Source organism: Rosa chinensis, chromosome 1 (assembly GCF_002994745.2).
Source record: "Rosa chinensis cultivar Old Blush chromosome 1, RchiOBHm-V2, whole genome shotgun sequence".
Lineage (NCBI taxonomy): Eukaryota > Viridiplantae > Streptophyta > Magnoliopsida > Rosales > Rosaceae > Rosa > Rosa chinensis.
Genome location: NC_037088.1, coordinates 64,926,270 through 64,951,381, shown reverse-complemented (window position 1 = coordinate 64,951,381; position 25,112 = coordinate 64,926,270). Strand labels below are relative to the sequence as shown.

The 25,112-nt window shown below is 38.2% G+C and overlaps 3 protein-coding genes across 3 annotated transcripts; 2 read left to right on the top strand and 1 right to left on the bottom strand.

Annotated features, from left to right (window-relative positions):
* The first annotated feature begins 7,383 nt into the window (after window positions 1-7,383).
* LOC112181762 (protein REVEILLE 6) lies at window positions 7,384-10,625 on the top strand. Its single transcript, XM_024320165.2, has 8 exons — window positions 7,384-7,720; window positions 8,156-8,213; window positions 8,392-8,515; window positions 8,620-8,796; window positions 8,948-9,058; window positions 9,692-9,801; window positions 9,984-10,043; window positions 10,129-10,625. Exons 1-8 carry the CDS (start codon window positions 7,488-7,490, stop codon window positions 10,225-10,227), a joined length of 972 nt encoding a protein of 323 aa, XP_024175933.1. The 5' UTR covers window positions 7,384-7,487; the 3' UTR covers window positions 10,228-10,625.
* A 159-nt stretch (window positions 10,626-10,784) lies between these two features.
* On the top strand, window positions 10,785-12,271 carry LOC112182471 (mitochondrial inner membrane protein OXA1-like). The gene is given in 2 exon segments (XM_024320962.2): window positions 10,785-11,119; window positions 11,122-12,271. Coding segments are annotated over 2 exon segments (1,029 nt in total). The 5' UTR covers window positions 10,785-11,055; the 3' UTR covers window positions 12,087-12,271.
* Window positions 12,272-19,525: 7,254 nt separating this feature from the next.
* Window positions 19,526-23,436, bottom strand: LOC112177260. The gene is made up of 10 exons (XM_040508298.1): window positions 23,259-23,436; window positions 22,983-23,103; window positions 22,621-22,719; window positions 22,473-22,522; window positions 22,141-22,331; window positions 21,912-21,999; window positions 21,627-21,775; window positions 21,395-21,473; window positions 19,973-21,244; window positions 19,526-19,873 (listed from the first exon to the last, which is right to left on the bottom strand). Exons 2-10 carry the CDS (start codon window positions 23,069-23,071, stop codon window positions 19,785-19,787), a joined length of 2,106 nt encoding a protein of 701 aa, XP_040364232.1. The 5' UTR covers window positions 23,072-23,103; window positions 23,259-23,436; the 3' UTR covers window positions 19,526-19,784.
* Window positions 23,437-25,112: the final 1,676 nt, after the last annotated feature.

The following is a 25,112-nucleotide window of genomic DNA, read 5'->3' as shown; positions in this document are numbered from 1 at the left end:
TACATATTAATTAAGGGCAGTGTCACATGGTTCATGAACCCAGTGTCGACTGCTATAGCCTTATATATCCAAGTCTTTTGCTTTGATTCTACTTCTGCTGCAACACCATAGCCAGTGGTTAATAACTTTGTTACATATTGTATATCCTCCATTTTTAAGATTCTCACTACGTTTACTAGAGCCAATTAAGTAGTCATCATATCCATGCAGGCAGATATGGAAGCTTTGATTATGAGCTAGAGAGTGATTAAATTTGAATGGAAAATCCAGTAAGATTAATACATGCCTGGTTAATTATAGTTAATCATCTTGAACATGGAAGAACATGCAGGTTATCGATCTGTTCCTTCATATATAAAAATGAGCCAAGCTAGATCGATTTCTATAGTCTTAACTTGATCTGAGAATTGACTCGACAAGATTCGAGCCTCAGTCTACAAGTAGATGCTAATTTATATTATCTCCATTGTGATTAAGTTATTCTAATGAGAAAATCCTAATTAACTACAGCTATGAACCGTCTTAAGGTATGAATTAGACATCTAATTAACAATTTAGTTGCACATGTACGGATATTGATTCTCAATGTGACTGTGACACCGGTCAAATTAAGTTTGACTATTCTTGATCGATCAAGCAAAATATATGTACATGTTAATTTATACAAAACAACATGCATGGATGGATACGTATATATGTATTTAAAGTTGAAACTAAAAATATATACCTATATGGATCCGGCTCCTCTAAAGTGAGGAGAGTGTGAATTTACTTCACTTTCATAAAATCTGGACTCTTTGTCTAATCTAAAAGTCATAACAATTGACACATCACTCTTTCACTAATTTTTTGTTTTTCTTCTAAACCACCGTTAACTTACCGTTAAATCTAGAAAAAACAAATTAGGGATTTGGCATTTGGCATTTGCTTTCATTGTGTTTCCATTGCAACTCATTCATGAATCATGGTTGCAAGAAGGAAAAAAAAAACCTGTTTGGCATTGAATAGCAGCAACGAATATGCAATATGAATTTAAGAAACATAACCTGGGAATTCTCAACGTGAATGTCCATATCTTCTGGGTGTTGGTGAGGGAAAACTGATGAGTCCCTATGTCATTTGTCATTTGTATGCCTAACCTTGAAGCATCTGCAAACTTTTGCTGAATATGTGGGAGTCAGAAACAACTGTATGTAGATGCTGGTTTTGTACGATGTGAGAGACATTATATCGCAGGAGCAAGAGAGAAACTAAGGGAGTTATTGCAAGATGTGGCTTTTATGAAATCGGAGAGGATATAGGTTTTGCCTGGAAATGGAGGACCTGCATAATTGGATAAGAATTTTCTTACATAATCTCTCAGTGGCTCTTTCTTTGCGAGCACATAAGGACTTTGTCAGCTACTATTTTAATGTCTTCATGCTCTCCGGAAAGAATGAACAATTGAATGGTAAAGCACGGCACGATTTTTTCCCTTTCTTTTCTTCAACCATGGATGAGTTGCCATGGAAGAAACAGAGAAGCCAACGCAACAACTCCACGCCAAATCCCTAATTTTTTTTTTCCTAGACTTAACGACAAGTTAACTTTGGTTTTAGAAGAAAAACAAAAAATTGGTGAAAGAGTGATATGTCAATTGTTATGACCTTTAGAATAGACGGATAGTCCAGATTTTATGAAATTGAAGTAAATTCACACTCTCCTCACTTTAGAGGAGCCGGATCCTATATATATATAGAGTCCGGTTCTGAAGAGGACATCTGCACTTTGCTAAAGTGCGGACGTCGACGCAGCTGAGGCCTTCCAGGCGGCGACCGCTTGCAGGAGGGAGACCGGAGGCATCCCGAACGGTTCTGGGCAGCGTTTGAGGTCTGAGGAGGTCGGGGTTGCAAGTTGATTACACGCATTTATATGCGTGTAATTGTATCTAAAATACTATAATTAAGCTAAGGGGAAATTACTGGTCACTTCCTGTATTTTTAGGGCGTCGACAGTTCAGTCCCTGCTATTCTAATTTCAACAAGTTACTCCTCAAACATTCAAATCTCACACAATTTGGTCCAAAATGACTATTTTGCCCCTCCCTTCCTCTTTTTATTTTTTATTTTTCTCTCCTCTCCCCCCCCTTTCTTCTAAAATTCATAATTAATTCATACGAACTCCGATATTTACGTTCCATACATGTACGAGATCATATCAATGAGCTCTACAACTTTTATGAGGAAAGTTTTTCCAAATTTTGTATGTATAAAAAGTCAATTTCCACGACCCCCCCCCCCCTAAATAACATTCGTTTCGAAAATCCCCTGTCCTCTAAAACTCATAATTAATTCATACAAACTCTGATTTTTGCTTTCCATATATGCACAAGATTGTATTGACGAGATCTACAACTTTCATGAAGAAAATTTTCCAAATTTTGTATGTATAAAAAGTCAATTTTCACTACCCCCTAAATAACGTTCATTTTGAAAATTCCCTTTCTTCTAAAATTCATAATTAATTCATACAAACTCTGATTTTTGCGTTCCATATATGCACGAGATCGTATCAATGAGATCTACAACTTTCATGAAGGAAGTTTTTCCAAATTTTGTATGTATAAAAAGTCAATTTTCATGACCCCCCCTAAATAACGTTTGTTTCGAAAATAAAATCGATACAAAACCGAATTTCTCGTACAACTACTTATGAAATAGTCTCAATATTCATAATTCAAATATTTGATATGTCTTGGGTTGAAATGTGCATAGTGAGAGAGAGAGAGTGTGTGTGTGTGTGTGTGTTATTTAGGGGGCGGTCGTGAAAATTGACTGGTTATACATACAAAATTTGGAAAAACTTCCTTCATAAAAGTTGTAGAGTTCATCGATACGATCTCGTGCATATAAGGAACGCAAAAATCGGAGTTCATATGAATTAATTATGAATTTTAGAAGAAATGAGGGGAGAGGAGAGAAAACATAAATAAAAAAAGGGAGTGAGGGGCAAAATAGTCATTTTGGACCAAATTGTGTGAGATTTGAATGTCTGAGGAGTAACTTGTTGAAATTAGGATAACAGAGACTGAACTGTCGACACCCTAAAAGTACAGGGAGTGACCAATAATTTTCCCTTAAGCTAATTCTCATGTCAATTATTAGGTAATTAATCCACTTTAATTTATTTTGAAGAAAATAAGCGGAATTACAGAAATCGTAGGAAAATAATGCGAAAATGAAGCAAATTGGGGTATTCTGACAAAAGGTAAAAATAGTAGAGCATCGGTCAAGCACTAGTCGACACGGTCAAGAAATGCAGAAGAAAATTGGGGAAAAGAAATAAATTGAAGAAAATGAAAATTACAATCTTAATTAACCATTAGTTTTAATTAACTAATGGTTAATTAAGGTCAATCATGTGCTGCACGTTACCTTAATTGGAAGGGTCTAAAACCATTGTTGACACATGGCAGCAGTACAATTAAGCATGGTGGCATAATTAAGTTAGGAAGCATTGCAGCGTGTTTTTGCCTCACTACACGCCAAAGACAAAATCCTCTCCTTCTCTCGCGCGTCAACAGCCAACCACTTATCTCATATCCATTCAAAACGACCACGTTTCCAATTAATCAGTCACCTTGCAGCTATTTATATTGGAACCCTCACTCACATTTGGGGAGAACCCTACAGACACACCTTACAGCGCCGCACAACAACTTTGGGGAGGGCTACTGCCCTCTCCCTCCTTCCCTTCCATTTTTCTTATTTTGTTTGTTTTCTTTTGGGTATTTAGAGGATTTCTCACTCAAGCTTCAAAGAATCATCATCAAGAGCACCACACCTCTATTTTGGGTAGTTGAGTGAAGAAATTACTTGATTCATACTAGCTCATAGCTAGAAGTGACCAAGCTAACTCCCCTTATCTTTCTTATTATCTATTTTATAATTTTATTTGCTATTGATGATGTATTTGACTATGGATAGTGAGTAGTTCAATTTTGGGAGTTAGGGTTGTGAAGCCCTAACTCATCTTGTATAAATATTGATGCTTTACTTTTAATAAATGCAATTTCCATTGTGTATGTTTTAAATCCGAATTTATTGGTCCTTAGAAGCATGTTTCTAGGCTTTGTCAACCTTTGAAATTATGTTATGGACAATTGTAATGAATAGATTGATAAATTGACAACTTATTAGTCTTGTGGCATCTAGGTTTAAGTGTGGTGACCATTAGCTAGCTTAATTGTAGCTAAGCTTGCTTGGATCTCTATTATCTTGCTCTCTCGGCCTTCAATTTTGGATATTGCGGCCTTAACCGTCGTAATGCCCAAATTAGAGAGTTGATTGTGGCATTAACCGGCATAATCAATACACCGAAAGGATAATTGGTTTAGTAGTCTTAACCGGTACTAGATACGAGACTCGACACATATAGGAAATGCATGCATTTGTGAAATTGGCATCGATATTTGCAAGAGAGTTAGTGTGAATCACCCTACACTCCCATGTTCCCATTAATTTGAAAACCCAAATTTAATTTTCTAGTTCGTTAATTAGTTGTTTAGTTTACTTTTCGATTGCGTTCAGTTTAGTTAACTCACAATTCAAAACTTCATACAATTTTCGACTCATTTGTTTATATCCACCACTAGGTTTTTAGTTTTGATTAGGCTTTGGTTGCTAAGGCTTGGTGCCTTAGAATAACATATTTATTTATTTTCTTTTTCTTTTGTTTGCTTAGTGACTTTAGTTCCGACTATCCAAAGATTGTGGGTTAGCCACTAATCCTTGTGGTATGATAATTTTGGGCACAATACTTTCCTATATTGACAATGATACGTACGCTTGCTAAATGTGTATCAAGTCACAAGTTCTGGGCAGCAACCCGACCTGCAACTTTAGGTTTTTTGCAGCGAGCTGCAACCGCTTCGCGAGCGACTCTACAGACTGCAGACCGCTCCGTCCGACCCCTGCCATCCTTCCGCCAAGCCCCGCAGCTCCGTCGAACCCTGAGCCGAGCTGCAGCGACGATGTCCGCACTATTGCTAAAGTACGGACGTCCTCTTCAGAACATTTTCGTGTGTGTGTGTGTGTATATATATCTAAACCACCCGTATCTTTCGAGAATAACAATTGTCAATATTTATGCAACTGTGATAAGAACCAACATCGTTGAGGTCAAGAGTAAGAGTAGTTTGGATGAAGTTATCCAAAGTTTGAACTAGTACGTTCAAATGTAGTTTATGGTTACTTATAGCTCGATGACAAAGTACGTAGTATTAATTTTTATTAAGAGCAGATCACTGTCATTGTAAATTGATACATATATATATATGCCAATTTATGTCATCTTAAATATTGAAACATTATTATGGACCACTTCGGATGAATGACGTTTCTTAAGTCTCAACTCAAAAAATCATTGTTTGCTCTAGGATGAAAAAAAAAATCATCACATATTATAGGCCTTTCGTCATTCCGAGCTTCTCAAACTCAATGCTGAAATTAGAAAAGATTACAGTTGTAAATAACTTGTTGCTTCTATTACAAAAATAGAATGGTAAAAAGCTTGTAGACGATGCACTTACTCTTTTTCCATCATCTCATAGAAATGCTCCAACTCTTTATTCTGTCCTGTTTCACTTCAAAAGCCCCTTAATTCGTGTCGTGCCGAAGAAATCAAGTCAGTATTTACCGGCTTGATATAAATCTCAACCTTAAAAATTGTAATATCAAAAGTAGCCTTAAGCACAAATTTTTTTATCCCCTTTTTTAAAAGACACCAGTTAGTCATCTATCAACATTACTATCCTTATATCTCGGACCAACAAACATAGGTCTCATTTCGAATTTTCTATTTTAATAGAAATTGAATTGAGGAATTCAGACGAGGAGGGAGGTTGCGTTCTAAAGTCACACGAGGAATTAGCTTGCAATTAATGAAATTTTAATTGATGGAGTTCTAAATTCCATCATTTCTAAAATTCTAAAATTTAAAGTTGTCTTATCCAAACACAATCTTAGAGAATAACAACATGTCAATATTTATGCAATTGTGATAAGAATCAACATTGTTGAGGTCACGAGTAAGAGTTTGGATGCAATTATCCAAAGTTTGAACCAGTTCAAATGTCGTTTATGGTTACTTGTAGGTATGTTTGATGACAAAGTACGTAGTATTAGTTTTTATCAAGGATTGATCATTGTCATTGTAAATTGATACATATGTGTGCCAATTTAGGTCATTTTAAAGATTGAAACATTATTATGGACCACTTCCGATGAATGACGTTTTTAAGTCTCAACTCTAAAAATTATTGTTCGCTCTAGGATGAATAAAATAAAATAAAATTATTCATCACAAATTTGTTGTCATGTAATCTCTCTTCCATCATCCAAAGAAATAAACATGCAATTCATTACACACCCTAGTACACCATACACTAAAGTAGCCACATTCTCAAAAAAAAAAAAAAAAAAAACCTAAGTAGCTAAATAAGACAGGCTCTTATGGAGTGATGGGTCATTATCTTGAATATTAACCACGCAATTACCACATAACAAAAACAGCCTACTTTTTATAGGTGCCTGGATCTCAAATTCAATCTGTTTCCAATTCCAACAATAAAAACAAAAATATCATGAAAGATCAGAAAGAAGATACTCGATGGAAATCAAAAGCAAGGCGGGGCCCCGTGAAAAATATCTGGCCCTTATTGTGCTAGAACAATCCAGCATGTGGCCTAGTATATGGCCACTAATATTAGTCACTATTGGAGTGAGCTAGACAGCATTGGTCCATACATTTTTAAGCCCTTTACAACCATGTGTGCCCTTCTCTGGTTTATGTACCTCGCCCTTCATATTAGTCATTTCAAACCTAATCACACAGCTAATAAGAAAATTAATTATTTAGTTGGTTATTTCATGCCTCTAAACTTGAATTAACAAGCTTTTAGGGTTAAATTCATAACTACAAAGAAAAAATATAAAAATTGGACGATTAAGAATTTAACACCCACTAAATGAAGTCCGAATACATCCCATATTAGTTACACCAATATGGTCGTGATGTCTACATTCAAAACTCTTGTTCAGAGTCATAAAAAACAATATCTTATTTCAATTCGAGGTTTGCAGTGAGATTAATCATCCTAATCAATACATTATTTTCAACTAGCCTAAACTATCGTCTCAAATCCGATGCTCTCATACCACTCAAACTATTAATTATTTTTCACATTAACGTGCTACTAAAACACACACATATAGGGCAAATTGTCTTCAAAAGATAACTCCACTCGAATTAGTGTTTTGGTCAATTATCATATCGTATACGTGGCGACCAGCCATTGGTCCATGCCCAAACAAAACCTCCACCAGCTTCAGCCAACAATACCCAGAGGGTCCCCTATATAACCTTCAAAGCCGCCGGCGCAAAAAATTCGCAAACTTCCTCGCACCTTCGGAAAAAGCCCAAAACCCGACTCCGTTTCAAATTTTTGTATGGTATCCAAAAACCCGACTCCGCCCGACGGCCTGTACTTGGATCCGAACGAAATGGCGTTACCCGGACTCGGGCCATTCGCGTCTGTCGCCACGGCGGCGACCACCACGGCGTCGACGTCGTCGTCGGCGGAGGATCTGAGCAAGAAGATTCGGAAGCCCTACACTATTACCAAGTCCAGAGAGAGCTGGACTGAGCCCGAGCACGATAAGTTCCTCGAAGCTCTTCAGCTGTAAGTTTCGTTTCTATTACTTAGGGTTTGAATTTCAGTTCTGAATTGGAGTTTTCTGGTTTCTTTTGCTCAAATTGTGTTCAATTGCGATTTTTCGATCGCAGTAGAGTTTGAATTTTAGTTCTGAATTGGAATTTTCTGGTTCCTTTGCTCAAATTGTGTTCAATTGCGATTTTTTTCGAACGAAGAAAGACAGCACTTGTATCACATATGGAAATGGAGAGAATTTTTGTGTTTGTTGTGAACAGAATGTGTGAATTCGAATGAAATTGCTGATGGATAGAGTAATCAAATGAAGGTTTTACCGGCGAATTGAGTTGAAAGGGGGATAATTGTGATATTATATGAAATGAGGTTGATGTTGTTTGAGTTTTAAGTACATTTTTCGTGTTGTTGAATCTCCTAATTTGCTTGTTTTCGCTATGGTTTGTTCAGCTTTGACCGGGATTGGAAGAAGATTGAAGCTTTTATTGGTTCGAAGACAGTTATACAGGTTAGCTTTGTTACTTCCTTCATGAATTGCCTTCATTCATATAACTTCCAGTGCAAAGAGAGTAACGAATTAGGGAATATGACCAACTGGTGCATTTGCTTTAATGTTTTATTTTTTGAATTCGTAATGTTAGATGATAAATGAATGCCGATGCTCACTAGAAGGATTCGTTTTGCAGATACGCAGTCATGCACAGAAGTATTTCCTGAAGGTTCAGAAGAATGGGACAAGCGAGCATCTACCTCCACCTAGGCCGAAAAGGAAAGCTTCTCACCCCTACCCTCAGAAAGCCTCAAAAAATGGTGAGGATAGTTCATTTGAATCATTTCACGTATCATAGTTGTAAACTCTATAAAATTATCACTCATATATCTGCTTCTTCTTTTTTTTCCTTCCTATTTGTCAGTGCTGGCACTCCCACAAGTGTCTGGTTCATGTCAATCTTCATCGGCGTTACTTGAATCTGCGTTCATCCAAAGGCCAGATTCATCATCGGTGCTTATTAGTCCCATTCCTGGTGGTGTAGTCCCTTCTTGGCCTAATAGTTCTGTGCAAACAGCCAACCTATCACATGAGACCAAAGGTGAGATTATCAAGTACATTGGACGACCTTAGCGGCAACCTGATCTCCTTGTATATGAACGTTTTCTGTTACAAAACTTGATTTTGTAGTAGTATATGTTTTCTATAATTTATCTTTGTTCCTCTGCTAAAAGTTTGGTGTGTTTTTGCAGGGCCAGCTAAGCCGAGCTGCAATAGTGCAGAAAGCACTCCAAACGCTCAACCACCCAGTGAAACAACTGATCAAGGGAATCGCAGCCTTAATCATAACCATCCATTGAGAGGTGAGGCTTCAATCTTCATACTTGAAGTTTTTCCCGCTTTTGAAATTAATAGTCACCTAAATGGTTCATTTATTGTAATATTGATTTTGGATTCTTTTTAACTTCGAAGTGGAATAAATTTATGGCAAAATATGGAATATTATTGTCATACACAAAAGTAACGTCATCGAACATTTAATATTGTAGATACGGCACATTACTGTTTCAGCATGTATTTGGGTGCTCGATAGTTTCAAGCTTTCAAGATATAAGTACAGCTATATCAATAAGTAGGTTTTCTATTATCCTGTTTTTACATCTTTGCTAGTGTGGCCTTGGTGTCCAATGTATGTAGAGCATGTGAACAAAAGCGTAGTTAAGATTTCACTAAATGTTTCACACACGACAAAGTTTACAATGTCTATCTATCTTCTAGATGAGTCATTTGCATCAAATCGCAACTCAGAATTGGATTGATTAAAGAATTTGGGCTTGTATATGCAAGACACACTTGCAGCTTTGGGAAATATATGTCTACTTGTTTTATCTCCTTGCAGACTGCTGTTTATTGTGTAGTGGCCTTAACCAGGGAGTGCAATTTATAGTTAAATATTCTGGTTTGTTATGTATGTGACATCTGTTTGTTCTATGCAGTTCTGCCTGACTTTTGTCAAGTATACGGCTTCATTGGCAGTGTCTTTGACCCTAATACTTCAGGGCATCTGCAGACACTGAAGAAGATGGACCCTATAGATGTTGAAACGGTATTTATTTCCTCTTTTGTTGGTTTATCTATCCTTTCAATGCCTGGTCAGAAGTCTTAGTTTTGTGCCTCATTATGCCTCAATTAATGTTTACGACTGAAATCTGTAATTGAACTGGTTTTGTGGATCAATTTAAACTTCAAAGGGGCATAGTTGTGATGTTATATTGGTCTCCTATGCAGGTGTTACTGTTGATGAGAAATCTATCCATGAATTTGACAAGTCCCGATTTTGAGGATCATGTGAGTTTCCATTTCACTGAACTACTGTATTATTAACTTTTCTTGCACTTGAAGAATATATTGCTGATTTCTGGTTTGATCCCAGAGAAAGTTGCTTTCATCCTACAAGATTGATGCTGATACAACAGATCACCTTGATGCAAGTAAAAGCCTTCATAGCGACCAACAAAAGAATGTTGCTTGAGTGGGCAGTTGTGAAGCTAGAAGCTTCTTTCTCGTCAGTTGGTTGTGTTGGCATTACAGATCAAATCTCGCACGACTGGTGTTGACATCCAGCCGCTGAATCACCAAGAAAACGGCAAATTATCAGAAAGCTTTAGGTTCCATATAGGTGCTGACATTATATAGCTGTAGTGAGCTCATTGACTACAGTGTTCATAATTTATTGTATTATGGTGTAGTGTGTTTTAAGGAAAAGCAATACATTTTGCAGGAGTGTATAGTTGTTCAAATTTTAGGTTAATGTGGTTTTGTACAGCGGTGGGTTCTCATTCGGTTTTTAACCACAGTAAGTGTGCTTCACATGTTGATGTTGGGTTCCTTTGTATTCATTCGGTTTCTAATCACAGTAAGTGTGCTTCACGTGTTGATGTTGGTGCGACGATTTAGATATCTTCGATTTGCTTAATATGATTGTTTACTCTGGAAATGGATTTGATTCAATGTGCTGGGAAGTGATTTTCGCACCACTTTTGTGGTTTGCTTGCGCCCCCTTTTCCAATTAGTGTTTCCTGGGTGGATTAAAGAGGTCCAATACTGAATGGTAAGTTACTAATATGGCGTGTAGACGTGCTGTCTCCACCACGGCGACCCTAGCTACGTGACGTTTCGATCCTTCATTGAGTCGCATACTAAATCACATTCACCGAGTTCAAGCACCCAACCCAACATAAAGAGTATTTTGCCAAGTGGATCTTACAACTCGACGGTTGGATTTAGCTTTGGTTCTCAAAGAAGAGGGGGGTCAGGATCATCATTGGCTTGGAGCCTTGGATCCTTCCGTTATAGGCATATGTCAACCACGATTGGTGATGGGTCTGATAAGATGGATGACATTGGAAATGTTGCGGAGGTGATAAGACTGTGGAAGTAGTTACCTCCCAAGGACCGGCTGTGAGTGAAGTGGCTGTTGCTGCAGCAGATTCTTTCTTGCCAGTTGCTGGCCTACAATACTTGATCGATTTCGTTCATTCTCTTACCGGATTGAATTGGTGGGCATCAATAGCTTTAACAACTATTTTTATTCGATTGGCTACAATTCCTCTTCTTATTGATCAACTCAGGGCTACTACAAAACTCAATTTGATGAGGCCTCGTTTAGAGCAGTTGAAACAAGAGATGCAAAATATGGAAGCAGATCCTGAGGTTTTAAGAGAAGGTCAGAAACGGATGATGGCATTGTTCCATGAATACGGAGTCACTCCATTTTCTCAATTGAAAGGATTATTCATTCAAGGTCCTATTTTCATCAGCTTCTTTCTTGCTTTTAGAAACAAGGCTGAGAAAGTTCCGTCTTTTCAAAATGGTGGAGCTCCCTGGTTTACTGATCTCACAACTCCAGATAGCATGCTGATCCTTCCAATTCTGACAGCAATGACATTCTGGATCACAGTTGAGCGCAACATGCAGGAAGGTCTGGAAGGAAATCCTGTTGCCCAAACTATGAAAACCTATTCTAGAATCCTCGCTGTCATTGCAATTCCAGTTATGATGAGCTTCCCCAAGGCACTGTTCTGTTATTGGCTCACCTCCCACATCTTCTCTCTTACATATGGATTAGCAATTAGGCGTCCAGAGGTGCAGAGTTTACTTAATCTTCCTGAAATTCCTGAGCCTCCTCCTACTGCATCACAGCCTCCATTTTCTATATTTGAAGCAGTTAAAAAAGACACTACTATTGAATCCGAACCTTCATTAAGCACAGAGACATCGAAGGTTTCTGACAGAAGCATATCGTCGTCTTCAATTCTCAAGCAAAGACTCAAAAGTCTAGAGAAGCATGTCAAGGGGAAAAAGAAACAAATTAGTCAAAGATCTACCTGAACCCATGGTGCACGAACCCCGCTTTCTGAAGCAAAGGACTTTGGCACAATAATAATGTGATAATCAGTTGGTTGTTGTAAATATTAATGTGGCTATTCATGTAATAGCAATTAGTGTTGCGTGATATACGCCAATTAAGATTGATTGGTGATTAACAAAATATAATTAGCGATTGATTGATTATAATCAGACGAGTGATTGATGTAATCGTTAAATAGTTACCTTTCGTAAACCTGAGGTACTCCTATATATAAACCTCATTGTGAGATGAATAAAATCACTCCATTTCTCATACTTCATTCTTGGTGTCTAAACTCTCCCTCTCTCAAATTATTTTACTATCGTTTTACAACACGTTATCAGCACGAAGCTCTATCCCAAGCCCTAGCCAGAGAAAAAAAAAAAAACCCCCTGCTGCAGCCTGTTTGCACCCCCGAAACCTCTTGATCGGGACCTCAGATCAAAATATTTCCTTCATCAAAGTTGTTCGTCTCTGCCTCGTCTATCTGCCCTCCAAATTTCAGGCTTATTGGAGTCGTTTTGAGATCTGTACACCATTCGAAGTGGGAGCTGTCCAGAAGAGGCGAATAGCTTTTGGATTGGCTGAGAAGACAACCTTCTCAGTTCTGCACATATAAACTGAAGATTCATCCGCTCTTCATCAAGTAATGTTTTCCAAATTCTAATTTTAATTCATGTTTTCAAACTTGATTATATGATCAATCACCATGATGCATGAACCCCCAAATTTACTTTATTAATTTATTTGGTTGATACATATATATCTGTCATACATATTTGTTCATGTTTTTGGATTTGATTGATATATACCATGACACATTGACATGTAGGATTCCTATTTAATATTACTATAATGCCAGAAGCGTTTATTCAAATCATTGCCATAATAATGTGCATCATTTCCTGTTAATGCCGTATATTACGCTCATCACCATAATGATTTCATTATTGACTTTATGATATTTATTTACTTCATTACAATTTCTTAATGTTGTACATTAAGTTTATTGCCATAATGATTATGTAATATTTATGGGGTTAATGAAGCGTTAATGCCAGAAGCATTTAAAGAAGAAAAAAAGACAGGTTAATGGTGAATATTAAATGAGGCTGAGTCAGAAGCTCAAATCAAGCCCAAAGTCACAACAACAAATTAGAGCCAGAAGCTCAGGCCCAAGTTGCAAGGCCAGAATAGAAGCTCACTACATGTTGTCATGACAAAAGTTATGAATCTTCTCAAACTAGGCTCATCCAATTGGATGCGATGTCTAGGCAAGGTTCAGATGAGGCCGTGTACTTAAGTGAGCCTCGCTCCACCTAAACCTCATCCTTCCTTACCTGGTCGTATTCAATTGGAGTTACCGAAAGGGTTGAGTAATAACTTTTCATTCCTTGGCAGACCAGTTTGAGCCCAGTAGGCCCACTCTCCCTCTGCAGGACCTAGCAGCCCAGCAGGCCTCACATACTCTTTAACTTACGCATGAAAGCCCGGGTCACAAGCTCGCAGACTAAGCCCGATAGGCTTCACTATCAAGCCCACTCCTTCTTTGGTCCAGCAGAATCAAAATAAAAGGAAAAATGATTTCATATTGTAAATAGATTCTCCATATCTAATATGTGTAGTTAATTGCCAGAAGCATTTATTTACATAATTGTATGATAATTAATCTGTTATATTACTAGCATGCAATTAATATCTCAATTGATTTGTGATTTTTATTTATCCAATTTGTGAGATATTATTACAATTTACTTTAGTCAATATTATTGTGTTACTTGCCTAAATTTTCGCACTAGAATATATGTGTAGAAAATGCAGGTACCTAATGAACTAGAAGTTCTAAATGAACCAGTAGTTCATACATAAATCGAATTTATAGTTTCGATAATGCCATTTAAGAAACTTGAAGTTTCCTTCATAAATTCATCACACATGATAAAACCAGTAGATTTTACATGTCTAATCCGATTTTTCATACCATGTTATAGAACCTGAAGTTCTCATTACTTGCTTATGGACGATATTACCCAAAGCACTAATATTATTTGTTCCTTTCATATAAGAAATGTCAAATCTCAACATATTTGACTTTGTTGCTTTGGAGGTTTCCAGAAGAAACTATCTAAAGTGGACTCAAGAAGTGAAAATTCATCTGACTACAAAGAAGATGAGATCAACAATCGATACTCATGACAATGTAGTCACTAAGGCTTTTAAGGCGAGTGTCATAATGTTCATAAAGAAACATATGAAGAAAGCACTCCAAGTTGAGTATTCAATGAAGAGGATCCACAGACTCTTTGGGTCGCTCTGGAAGAGTACTTTAACCACTAAATGACCATTTTCTTGCCTGAAGCAAGACATGATTAGCAAGATATTGAACAAGCCCATCTGCCCAAAATAATACAAGGAGAGTCACTTTATTAATTCTCAGAATTGATCACTATCTTGTTGCTCACTGAAATGAACAACAACCTCCTGTTGAGGAATGATCAAGCCAAGCCCATCGGTACCTGAGCAGCACTTTTGCTTGAAGGAATTGATGTTGCTCATTGCATAACAAGCCAAAGTGGAAAGGAACACTGGTTCGGCCCGCCGCCACCAAAATCAGCATGATCTTTGTTATTGATGTGGAGGAATTAACTGCTTGTCTCGCACCTGTTGTGCGATAACTTAAGCAATAGATGAGTATTACGCCGGTAGCGGAACTCGAAATACCAACTTTATTAAAGGGTCATTTTCTATTGATTCCACACTAGAAATCACGGATTTTCAGGCAGTTACTGAACATACCGAGGATTAGAACTCGAAGACATGGGTATAATTGGCCCCTTGTGCCATATCTATTTCATCTTAATGAATGAAACATCTTCGGATGTTGGTGATTTATGTTTTCAATCATTTTGGATTATGAAAATGTGGTTATGTTCGAATATATTTAATTCAATAAACTTATTCATACATGTGATCCATTGAATTAAATTTATGAATAGGCATGTCTTGTGGGGAAGTTTGTTGTCTGGTTAAAAGTGCTATTACGCACACCATACTCCCAGATCGGAGATATTTTTCAAACTTATTGTCTATTCATACCTCTGTGACAACCGTATCAGGGCAATCCAACCTGATAGAGGGCTATGGCAAAACCCACAGTATGTTGTCCAATGGTACTGAACCTACCATTAATGAGGCCTAATAATCACCACGTTCCAGAAGAACGTTATTGAGTGTTAAGGATATTCGAACCAACAGTTATCACGTTGAAACCACTGAGAAAAATGAGTGGAATAGCTTTGCATAACCTCTGAGTGTGCGGCCAGAAGCGTACATTGGAGAAATTGAAATCTGTTAGCTAGTAGCTAACTAATTCAAGCAACTACTTGCTATGGCATGACCGTTTGGGACATCCAGGTCACAGTATGATGCACCGTATCCTCAACTCATCGCAGGTGCATCCCCTTCTGAATAAGGGTCTTGTATATAATGACACACTATGCCATACCCATTAAGAAGATTTCATACTAGACCATCATATGCAAAGACTAGTACATACACCACAATTTTTCTGCACAGAATGCAAGGGAAATTTGTGGACATATCCAACCACCATGTGGACCAGTTAAATATTAATGGTTTTGGTTGATATATCGACAAAGTGATCACATGTAACACTATTGTCCACAAGAAAACGCTGCTTTTGCTAAACTCTCGCCCAGATCATGAAATTGAGGGTTCACCACTCGGATTATCCCATAAAGTCCATAAGACTTGATAATACCGGAGAGTTTACATCGAAGTCTTTCGATGATTATTGCATATCCTTTGGGATTGATGCTGAACATTTAGTTCCCTATGTTCACACCCAAGATGGTCTCGCAGATATAATCTTGGTAATGCGCACCAAGCTTCTAATTTCTGCATGGAGCTATGTAATCTTGCATGCAGCTACGTTGGTCCCGTTGAGCCCCACTGCTACCAACCTTACTCTGCGTTACAGCTGGTGACTGGGTACGAACCTGATGTTTCGCACTTACACGCATTTGGGTATGCAGTCCTCGTGCCAATTGTGCCGTCACAACGTACAAACTTGGGTCCTCAACAAAGGATGGGCATACATGTCGATTATAAATCCCATCCATTATATGCTCTTTAGAGCCCTTGACAGGCGATCTCTTTACCGCTAGATTTGCGGATTGTCACTTTGATGAGACAGTCTTCCCGCCGTTAGGGGGAGATAAGAACGTTACCGTTCCTGATGAACGACGTGAATTGACGTGGAATGTCCCCACTATGTCTCATTTTGATCCCCGAACCGCACAATGTGATAATGAAGTGTGGAGAATTCTAGATCTACAGAGTGTAGCCCAAAATATGCCAGACATTTTCTCTGATCTAGCTAAAGTGACGAGATCATATATACCTGCTGCAAATGTGCCTGCAAGGATAGACGTCCCTGTAGGATGTGTCGTCCCAGATGGATGAGGTACGACCATGGCGGCTAACCAGTCATATGTCCCTGCCCAGAAGTGAGGTAGACCATTAGGTTCGAAGGATTCTTATCCCCAGAAGAGGGTAAACTTGGCACAAACGAATCCTCTTGAAATCGCAATCTCAAACCGATTCATCTCACGAGATAAATCCGGATTATGGGTATGTCCTAGAAGAGACTATGTTGGGGGACGCTCCAACATTTGAACCCACTCCCGAGAATAGAGAAATCTCGGTAAATTTAGTGAGATTTGGAATCGGATTGAGATTATCATCGATGATATATTAGTATTTGCGGTGGCCACCGAAATTATAATAAGCGATGACCTCGAACCTTGCTTTGTTGATCAGATTCAATGAAGAGATGACTGGCCAAAAAGGAAAAAAGCAATCCAGGTCGAATTAGATTCCTTGATAAAGAGAAAGGTGTTTGGACCTGTTGTTCCTACACCTCCCCATGTTAAACCCATAGAATTTAAATGGGTATTTGTAAGGAAGCGTAATGAGAAAAAATGAGATTGTGATACACAAGGCTCGTCTAGTGGCGCAAAGATTTTCTCAACGCCCTGTGATTGATTACGAGGAGGTGTATTCTCCCGTAATGGACGTCATAACGTTCCGCTACCTTATCAGTTTGGTAGTTTCCGAAAAACTGAATATGCAGCTTATGAATGTGGTCGTAACTTATCTCTATGGGGATCACGATACAGAGATATACATAAAAGTTCTTGAAGGACTTAATATACCCGATGCAAATAGTTCTAGACCACAGAACACGCTCTCTATTAGTTTTGAGGCGTTCACTTTATGGATTGAAACAATCTAGACGGAGGTGGTATAACCGTCTAAGTGAATATTTGATCGGGATGGGATATGTGAATAATAAACTATGCTCATACGTGTTTATTAAGGAAACAAGTTCCTAGTTTGGAATTTTGGCGGTCTATGTCAATGACACGAATTTGATCGATACTCCTGAAGAGATCAAGGAAACCGCAAAGCACCTGAAGTTGGAATTTGAGATGAAAGGCCTTGGGACAACAAATTATTGTCTCGACCTGGAGCCCGAGCACAGTGCAGATGAAATTTTGGTCCATCAACCAAATTACATCCAGAAGATGTTAAGATGCTTTAATGAGGATAAAAGCATGCACACCCATGGTCGTCTGAAGTCTAGAGAGAACCGTATCGTCCTGCAGATGATAACGAAGAGATATTGGTGCCAGAAGTCCCATATCTAAGTGCAATAGGCGCATTATTGTACTTGGCTTAATGACCTAGACAGGACATCTCATTCGATGTGAACTTGTTAGCTAGATATAGCTCTGCGCCAACACGCTGCCACTGGAATGGCATAAAAGACATTTTTCGCTACCTTAGAGGTATGGCGAATATGGGCTTATTCTATCCCTACGCATCAAGGAATGGATCAAACCCCCTTGTTCCTCAGAATGATGCTTGTCTTGTTGGATATGCTGATATAGACTATCTATCAGACCCGCACAAGGCACGTTCCCAAACTGGTTATGTCTTTACCATTGGGAATACTACAATTTCTTGGAGGTCTACAAAATAGACACTTGTTGCTACCTCTTCAAATCATGCTGAGATACTAGCTCTTCACGAAACAGTATGTGAATGTACATGGCTAAAAGCCGTTACAAAGCATGTTCTAAGCACATGTGGACTGCATTCCACCACTGATGAACCAACCATTATCTACGAGGATAATGCTGCTTACATAGAGCAGATAAAGACAAGTTTCATCAAAGGAGACAACACCAAACATATTGTACATAAGTTCTCCTTCAATTAGCAACAACAGGAGCATCAGAAGATTGAAGTTTAGTAGATTTGATTTGAAGACAATCGTGCAGACCTCTTCACCAAGTCACTACCAAAGTCTACATTCCAGAAGCATGTCCAAGGTATTGGTCTACGTAAACTATCTGAATTACCTAACATGTAATTTTCAGGGGGAGTCAAAATCAGGGGGAGTATCCTGAAGCATACTCGTTTGACCATCGTGTACTCTTTTTGTCCTTCGTCCAGGGTTATTTTGTCCCACTGGGTTTTGTTACCTGGCAAGGTTTTGACGAGGCACATCTTTAGCATGGTCACCCCACTTACTGCATCCAGAAGATGCTTTGATTCGACATATATATGCATTTGCTCATCTTTTTCCTTCGACCACGGGTTTCTCCCACTGGGTTTACCGGGCAAGGTTTTGGTGTAGCAAATCTAATGCATCCCTCTCGTAGACATACTACCTACTTATGGTGCTGATAAGAAGACTCCACCTATCTCTGAAGCTGTGATACTGCTACTCCACACTCAAGCGCGTTGTGCTCTTTTTCTCCTTCGACCAAGGTTGTTTTTTCCCACAGGGTTTTTATTACTTGGCAAGGTTTTTTGACGAGGCAACTTAGAAGCGCATAGCAGGGGCAACACTATTGACATGGAATATCCAAGGGGGAGTGTTGTAAATATTAATGTGGCTATTCATGTAATAGCAATTAGTGTTGCGTGATATACGCCAATTAAGATTGATTGGTGATTAACAAAATATAATTAGCGATTGATTGATTATAATCAGACGAGTGATTGATGTAATCGTTAAATAGTTACCTTTCGTAAACCTGAGGTACTCCTATATAAACCTCATTGTGAGATGAATAAAATCACTCCATTTCTCATACTTCATTCTTGGTGTCTAAACTCTCCCTCTCTCAAATTATTTTACTATCGTTTTACAACATTGGTTATAATTTAGGACTAGACGGCGAATAAGTCAGTTAACAGTGGATTCCCTTTTGATAGAACAACTTCGTAGGTAGTAAGTTATGATCTGTTTCTATCTGTATCGACATTAAACTTGGTTTTCTGTACCTCTTTTCAAATACAAAGGTGCATAAACCTTGGAGAAAAAAGAAAAGAAAAAGGTCACTAACATGGTAAAAACAGATGAATCCAGCTTGAATGGTAAACATAATGACAGTTAGAACCAGAACTCAGTTAAAGCTTCTTAACCCCTTTTTATTTCCTACTTGCATTTCATCGATTAGATTGACATTTCCATTGGAAGTTTTTGTCCTACTACTTGAGCCCTGGAACATTACATTCCTTCTGGAAGTTGATAATATCTACAATAGAATCAATCTATTGCTGTTGTTAATACCAATTCCCAACTATTGCCAACCAAGGTAATAGCCTGTCCCTGCATTCAGTGCATTGCTCTGAGTTCCAAGAAGATTAGTCCCGCCATAGGGCTGAAACCCTGAAAACACCACAAAGACAGTTCCTCTTCTGAGTTACTATCACAAATAGAAAGCTCGAAAAGTTTGACTATCTAATCAGTTCAGTGATGGCATCGTACCTGGAGTTGGCACTGGCACACATCCATAACTTGACATCTGGTAGTTCCAGGGAAAAGCTTGGGCATGGTACAGATCCGGCATGTAAGGAGTTGGAACCGTTTCTGTAAAGAGTGTCTGCTGCAGTTGCTGATGTGGTTTGGCTTGGGACTGATGGAAAGTGGTAGGAAGCACATTTGTAGAGAAAGCTCGGTTGGATGTATTCTGAGGCTTGAACTTTGGATTAACGGCTTTCACTTGAGAATTTATAAGAGCTGGTGAAGCACGGTAAGAAGACTTCCCCTGATAAACTGGAACTTCACTTTTGTAGACATGAGTAGATTTTTCATCTTTGATTCCAATTTTCGTGTCCATCGGCTTCCTAGAACTATCGACTGGTGCATTTGGCATTACCCTATCAGCTTTGATTTCATTTCGCTCAAGCATATCCTTGTAGGACACAATCCTGAAATCATCCACTGTAATTAAGCTGTCCTCATCAGGCAAACAAAGTTCAAGGGGCAAAGTGTCTTTTTCATCAGAGCAGCAGACAGGATTCAGTTTTAAATCATCAGAGACTGACTGGTTTTCCCTTCCCTTACTTTGATCAGTAGAACTTGAGAACCTGATGTCTTCACTGTTGATCACGCTGGGTTTATATTTGCTAATTGCAGAAGCCAAGTGATTCTTGTTTGCAACTGGAAAGAAGAACCTGCATGTTTTTGAAACACTTTTCCTTGTTGCCCTGCCTACAGAACTCTGTCGAATGCAAGAAGATGAATCAGTCAACTGCAATCCCTTTGTGGAACTTGTTCCATACGATGGTTCTTGAGACAGATCCTTTTCACACTGTCCAGCATTTCCCTGACTCAAAAATATAAGCTTGTTGTTGTCAGTTATACTGTCACTAGGACGGAGCTCATCTGATGCTATATTTAGCTTTGAAGATGCTGTCGTGTCCTTCTGTTCAGTTCCTTTCTCTGGCAATAACAGATGGTGATGAGAACCATGATGATTGGCAGAATCTTGGTTGCCGTCCTCTGCATCACAACCATCCCAGAGCAAAGAACAACTAATTTCTTTAGTCTCTGGTTTAAGAATGTGTTCAAGGCCGATGCATGCAAGAACTCCTAGAATGACAGCTGGGATTTTACATCCATATAATTGCTCAGAGGTTTCATCTGTAGTAGATTTCAAATGCTCGTCTGGAACCTTGTTGGAATGTTCATTTGAGATGCCATGAGCTATCGATTCAGATCCTTCGGTGCAAGAGATGCCGTAGGCAGGCTTTTCCTCTGGAGAAAAAAGCAAAGTAGTTTAGCCTCTCCCCATAATCAGCTGCTAAACTTAGCAAGTTACTCTTTTATGGACCAAGACACAAACATTTAAGTTGAAAGCACATTAATAGTAAGCTACTAAAGGATAGCCAGCATTTTCTACTCTACCTATAGCAGGAAACTGATGAGCAAATTCAGAACCACAAATTGCAGGGCTGTTGGTATGATTTGCGATACAATCAGAATGCTGTGGGGTAGCAAAAAAAGGAAGGTGTGAGACAAAATGGAATACTAAGAAGCAGTAGAGGAAGGTGTGAGACAAAATGGAATACTAAGAAGCAGTAGAGTTTTCAATCCCATAAGCAAATTTAGACCAATATATTGAAGGATGAGCCATTACCTGTGGTCCAAGGGAATCAATTATCTCATCACTTTCAGGCATCTCCAGTGGCATGATAAATTTCACATTTTCGTCATGCTCATTTGAATTTTTCTTTTGCTTATCTTGGAATGCTTCCTTCTGTTCTTCCCTCATCACCTCAGGAAAATCTGATAGAATCAGTAATTCACATTTGCATTAGGAGGCTTCTCATCAATCAATCTCAATAAGAAAATTAAAAAGCAGGAAAGGAGCAGAGATAACTTCTTTATTTCTAATGCAGTAGCCAGAGGTAGGAGATTATACCTCGTCTCCAGTTTTGCTTCTGTCCTTCACTTTTACTCGGATGCTCAGGAGAAACCCATACTTCGTCCTTATAATCATTCCAATCTGCCTGAATGAAAATAATTTGGGAGTTTTGATCAGATAACTTAAATACAGAAAGAGCAATGAGCAAATACTTTAATACAGAATTCACATGTTAGCTGCTTTGGTGCAGTAATGCCAAATAGAACAAGAAAGTATCAGCATGGACCTTAAAAAGGCGTGGAGGCCGATATGGTTCTTTGCTCTTATGGAGTAGAGGAAGAGTACTTTCTTCAACCTTGGGAGGAGAAGCATCAGCAATGTCACCATGGACTCCCAGTAAAGAACCAGGTCCCAGAAGTCCAACATTCTCAGAACTGAGCAGACCTTTATGTAGGTTCTCATGACACCTCTCACAATCTGTATTGTTATATGAATGGATAGACGGTTCATAAATCATAAGTATTATTAATTTGGATTTTGAGGATCAATTTGAAACATTGATCTATAACTTAATTAAAAATGCAACAGTATTCTCCAGAGACAATTAGAAAAACTTACCTGATTCAGAAGAAGCTTGCAATGGCCAGTCCAATCGAAAATCAAGTTCACTGTTCCATCACAATCATCAAATTAAAAACCAAAGAGCAATTTTTTTCAAAATTTCGTATGGAAATATATATGTACACAATGTTTAAGCTTACTATACCATAAAACTGAAGGTTCAATTCCTCTAGGTAATCCTTTTTCTGTACTCAAATTCGCTAAAGAGACAAGAAAAGATCTTGTATATCTGATTCTTGACCGTCTGAAAAAAAAAAGATACAAAAATTAGAGAAATAATCCAAAAGGCCAAACACTAATTATGAGCCAATTAGGCCGCAAATTAACGACAATAACAACATTTTAGCCAATTTTTACTATATCTATTATCCATTTCCTTGGAGTAATAATAAAATGGACTAATGGAGACTGTAGTATAATAAAAGTGTATTATATTTAACGAAGAAAAGATTAACAGAGTATCAGATTATAATAATACAAATGCTTAGAAAGTAACAGAAAGCTTACTTGGAGAGTCCTTGTGCGTTCGTTTCCGACGGAGCAAGAACACTCCGATCGTCGCTTTCCGAGCTCATTTCGCCGGAGAAAACCGTCATTTCAAGTTTTCAACAACTCCACTTCAAATCACCTGCAAAAACGTCACGAAATCAAGAAGATCAAGACCTGTACACGACGAAATCATCACCGTCTGTGAAACCAGACGCAATGCTAGAGCATCAGAACAAAACAGAAAAAGAAAAAAGAAAAAAACCACAGGGAGCAGAGAGGGAGAGAGAGAGTTACAGCGATGACGGAATCGAAGAAGAAGCTCCGGCATTCTAAGAAAGAGTGCTCAGAAAATTGAACGGAGAGTCGCTAGGGTTTGGACGAGAGAGAAAATTGAAGAATTGGGGGAAGAAAAAGAAGAGAGAGGAATGGAGGTGAGACCTGGTTAATACTACTGGCTCTGAACTCTGCAGAAGCAGCAATTGAACTCTGAGGAGAGTAGAGTAGTACAGAGGTTGTATGGAAATTAATGGAGGGGCATATCTGTCTTTTCGTTTCTGTGTTTTTTGGTTTGGGGAAAGGGAAAATCCGGTGTGGAATCGATTGCGGTACGTCACGTACAGAACCGACCTTTCAGCAATGATTTGGTGCCACGTAGGAATAAAGTTGTCTGGGGATTTGACTTGTCGATGATGTGGCAGGGGTTTGTTGGTTGGGTGAGGGGGTCCCTAACAAAGGAATGAAGTTTTGGGAGATTTTGTTTTTATGATTTTTAACCATGTTTATATGAGTATTTATTAACTGCCAATAAAACATGTATCCTGTGTGATATTGAGGACACGTGCAATGTATTTCGAATTGTTTGTCTCGGATGGAAAATCGGTTTACGGCCGAAATGGCGCCGGTATTTTAACATTAATCATTCGGTTAATAATAATTAAACGTATGAAAATTTTGTTGAAATCAAGTAGAGTATGTCGAAAACATGTCGTATTTAATGTTGGTGTTTGATTGACTTTGGTTTACTTTTAGTTTATCTTTGAATTGCGAAATGAGAACAGTGTTTTGGTGCTGTTGATTTGAACATCAACTTCATTATTTATGATACGAGAAATCTTATTAGTATGGACCCGAGAAATAATCCGAAAGTTAAGTTTTTCATAATTCTAAAGCTATTTTAAAAGTAGTTAAATATTCTTATTACAACAAGCTGAAACCTATAGCACATGATTTTAGTCTATTTCATAATCAATAATTCATTTTCTCTTTTCCTAGAATAATTTCCTTCATTTTTGCCCTAAAATATTGGTCTTGGCTTTGTCCAATATTGGAAAGAATGACTATTTTTGGTTGATTCTTTCCACTTTTCCTTATCCAAGCAGTGCCATTGTTTAGGTCTAGCCCTTGCCAAAAGTTGTGTGTAAAAGCAACTAAATTTGCAAAATGCCATGAAAGCACCAAAAAAAAAAAAAAAATCATGAAATTACTTGCCTGGAACAGTTGGAGCAATTTATTTTCTGCTCCGCCTCATGAGGCTCATGAAGGATTCTGCCAAATCAACGGTGACGTTTTGGCACTTTAAGGCATGCTTGTTGTGGTTTCTTTCATCTGGAAAATAAAAGGGATCCAATGATGTACTTCGAGGAAAATTTTCACATTATTTCCATATTTGTTCTTGCCATTGTTCCTTTCCAAGAGGAAAAAGTCTCAGACTCACCCTTGTCATAAAACAACCCTTGTTTGCTTTTTACCTTCACTGATGTCAATGCCATAACAAATAAATTCACAATCAATACATGATAAATGGGTAGCAAGTTTTAGATTGTTAATGACTCATAAAACTTTTGTTGTAAACGGATCATAACACAAGTTTTTCGATGCAAAAATTTTACCCAAGACAAATGAATTTGCATGTACTATACCTAATTTTTACTTCTCTCATAAACCCTATAAGAGATACTTCTGATCATCTAAAAGCACCATTAGAGTCTTATAAGCATTGTCGAATAATTTTGAAATGGACCACTTCCATGGGAATACTTGGTGTCATTTTCTTAGTAGGGACTTTCCCGGTTTTTGTCATAAATCACATCAGCCCACTAGGGTACGTCTTCCATATTCCCCATACTCCATAATCGGCCACACCTTTCA

What these genes read in the sequence shown, in the direction of transcription:
- LOC112181762 (XM_024320165.2), top strand. Translation starts at nt 7,488, where the DNA reads ATGGTATCCAAAAACCCGACTCCGCCCGACGGCCTGTACTTGGATCCG. An exon ending in GTTCGAAGACAGTTATACAG is followed by an intron (nt 8,214 to 8,391) that starts GTTAGCTTTGTT and finishes TTCGTTTTGCAG; the next exon opens with ATACGCAGTCATGCACAGAA. An exon ending in TCATAACCATCCATTGAGAG is followed by an intron (nt 9,059 to 9,691) that starts GTGAGGCTTCAA and finishes TGTTCTATGCAG; the next exon opens with TTCTGCCTGACTTTTGTCAA.
- LOC112177260 (XM_040508298.1), bottom strand. Translation starts at nt 23,071, where the DNA reads ATGACGGTTTTCTCCGGCGAAATGAGCTCGGAAAGCGACGATCGGAGT. An exon ending in GGCCTCCACGCCTTTTTAAG is followed by an intron (nt 22,000 to 22,140) that starts GTCCATGCTGAT and finishes ATTTTCATTCAG; the next exon opens with GCAGATTGGAATGATTATAA. An exon ending in TGTGCCAGTGCCAACTCCAG is followed by an intron (nt 19,874 to 19,972) that starts GTACGATGCCAT and finishes TGGTGTTTTCAG; the next exon opens with GGTTTCAGCCCTATGGCGGG.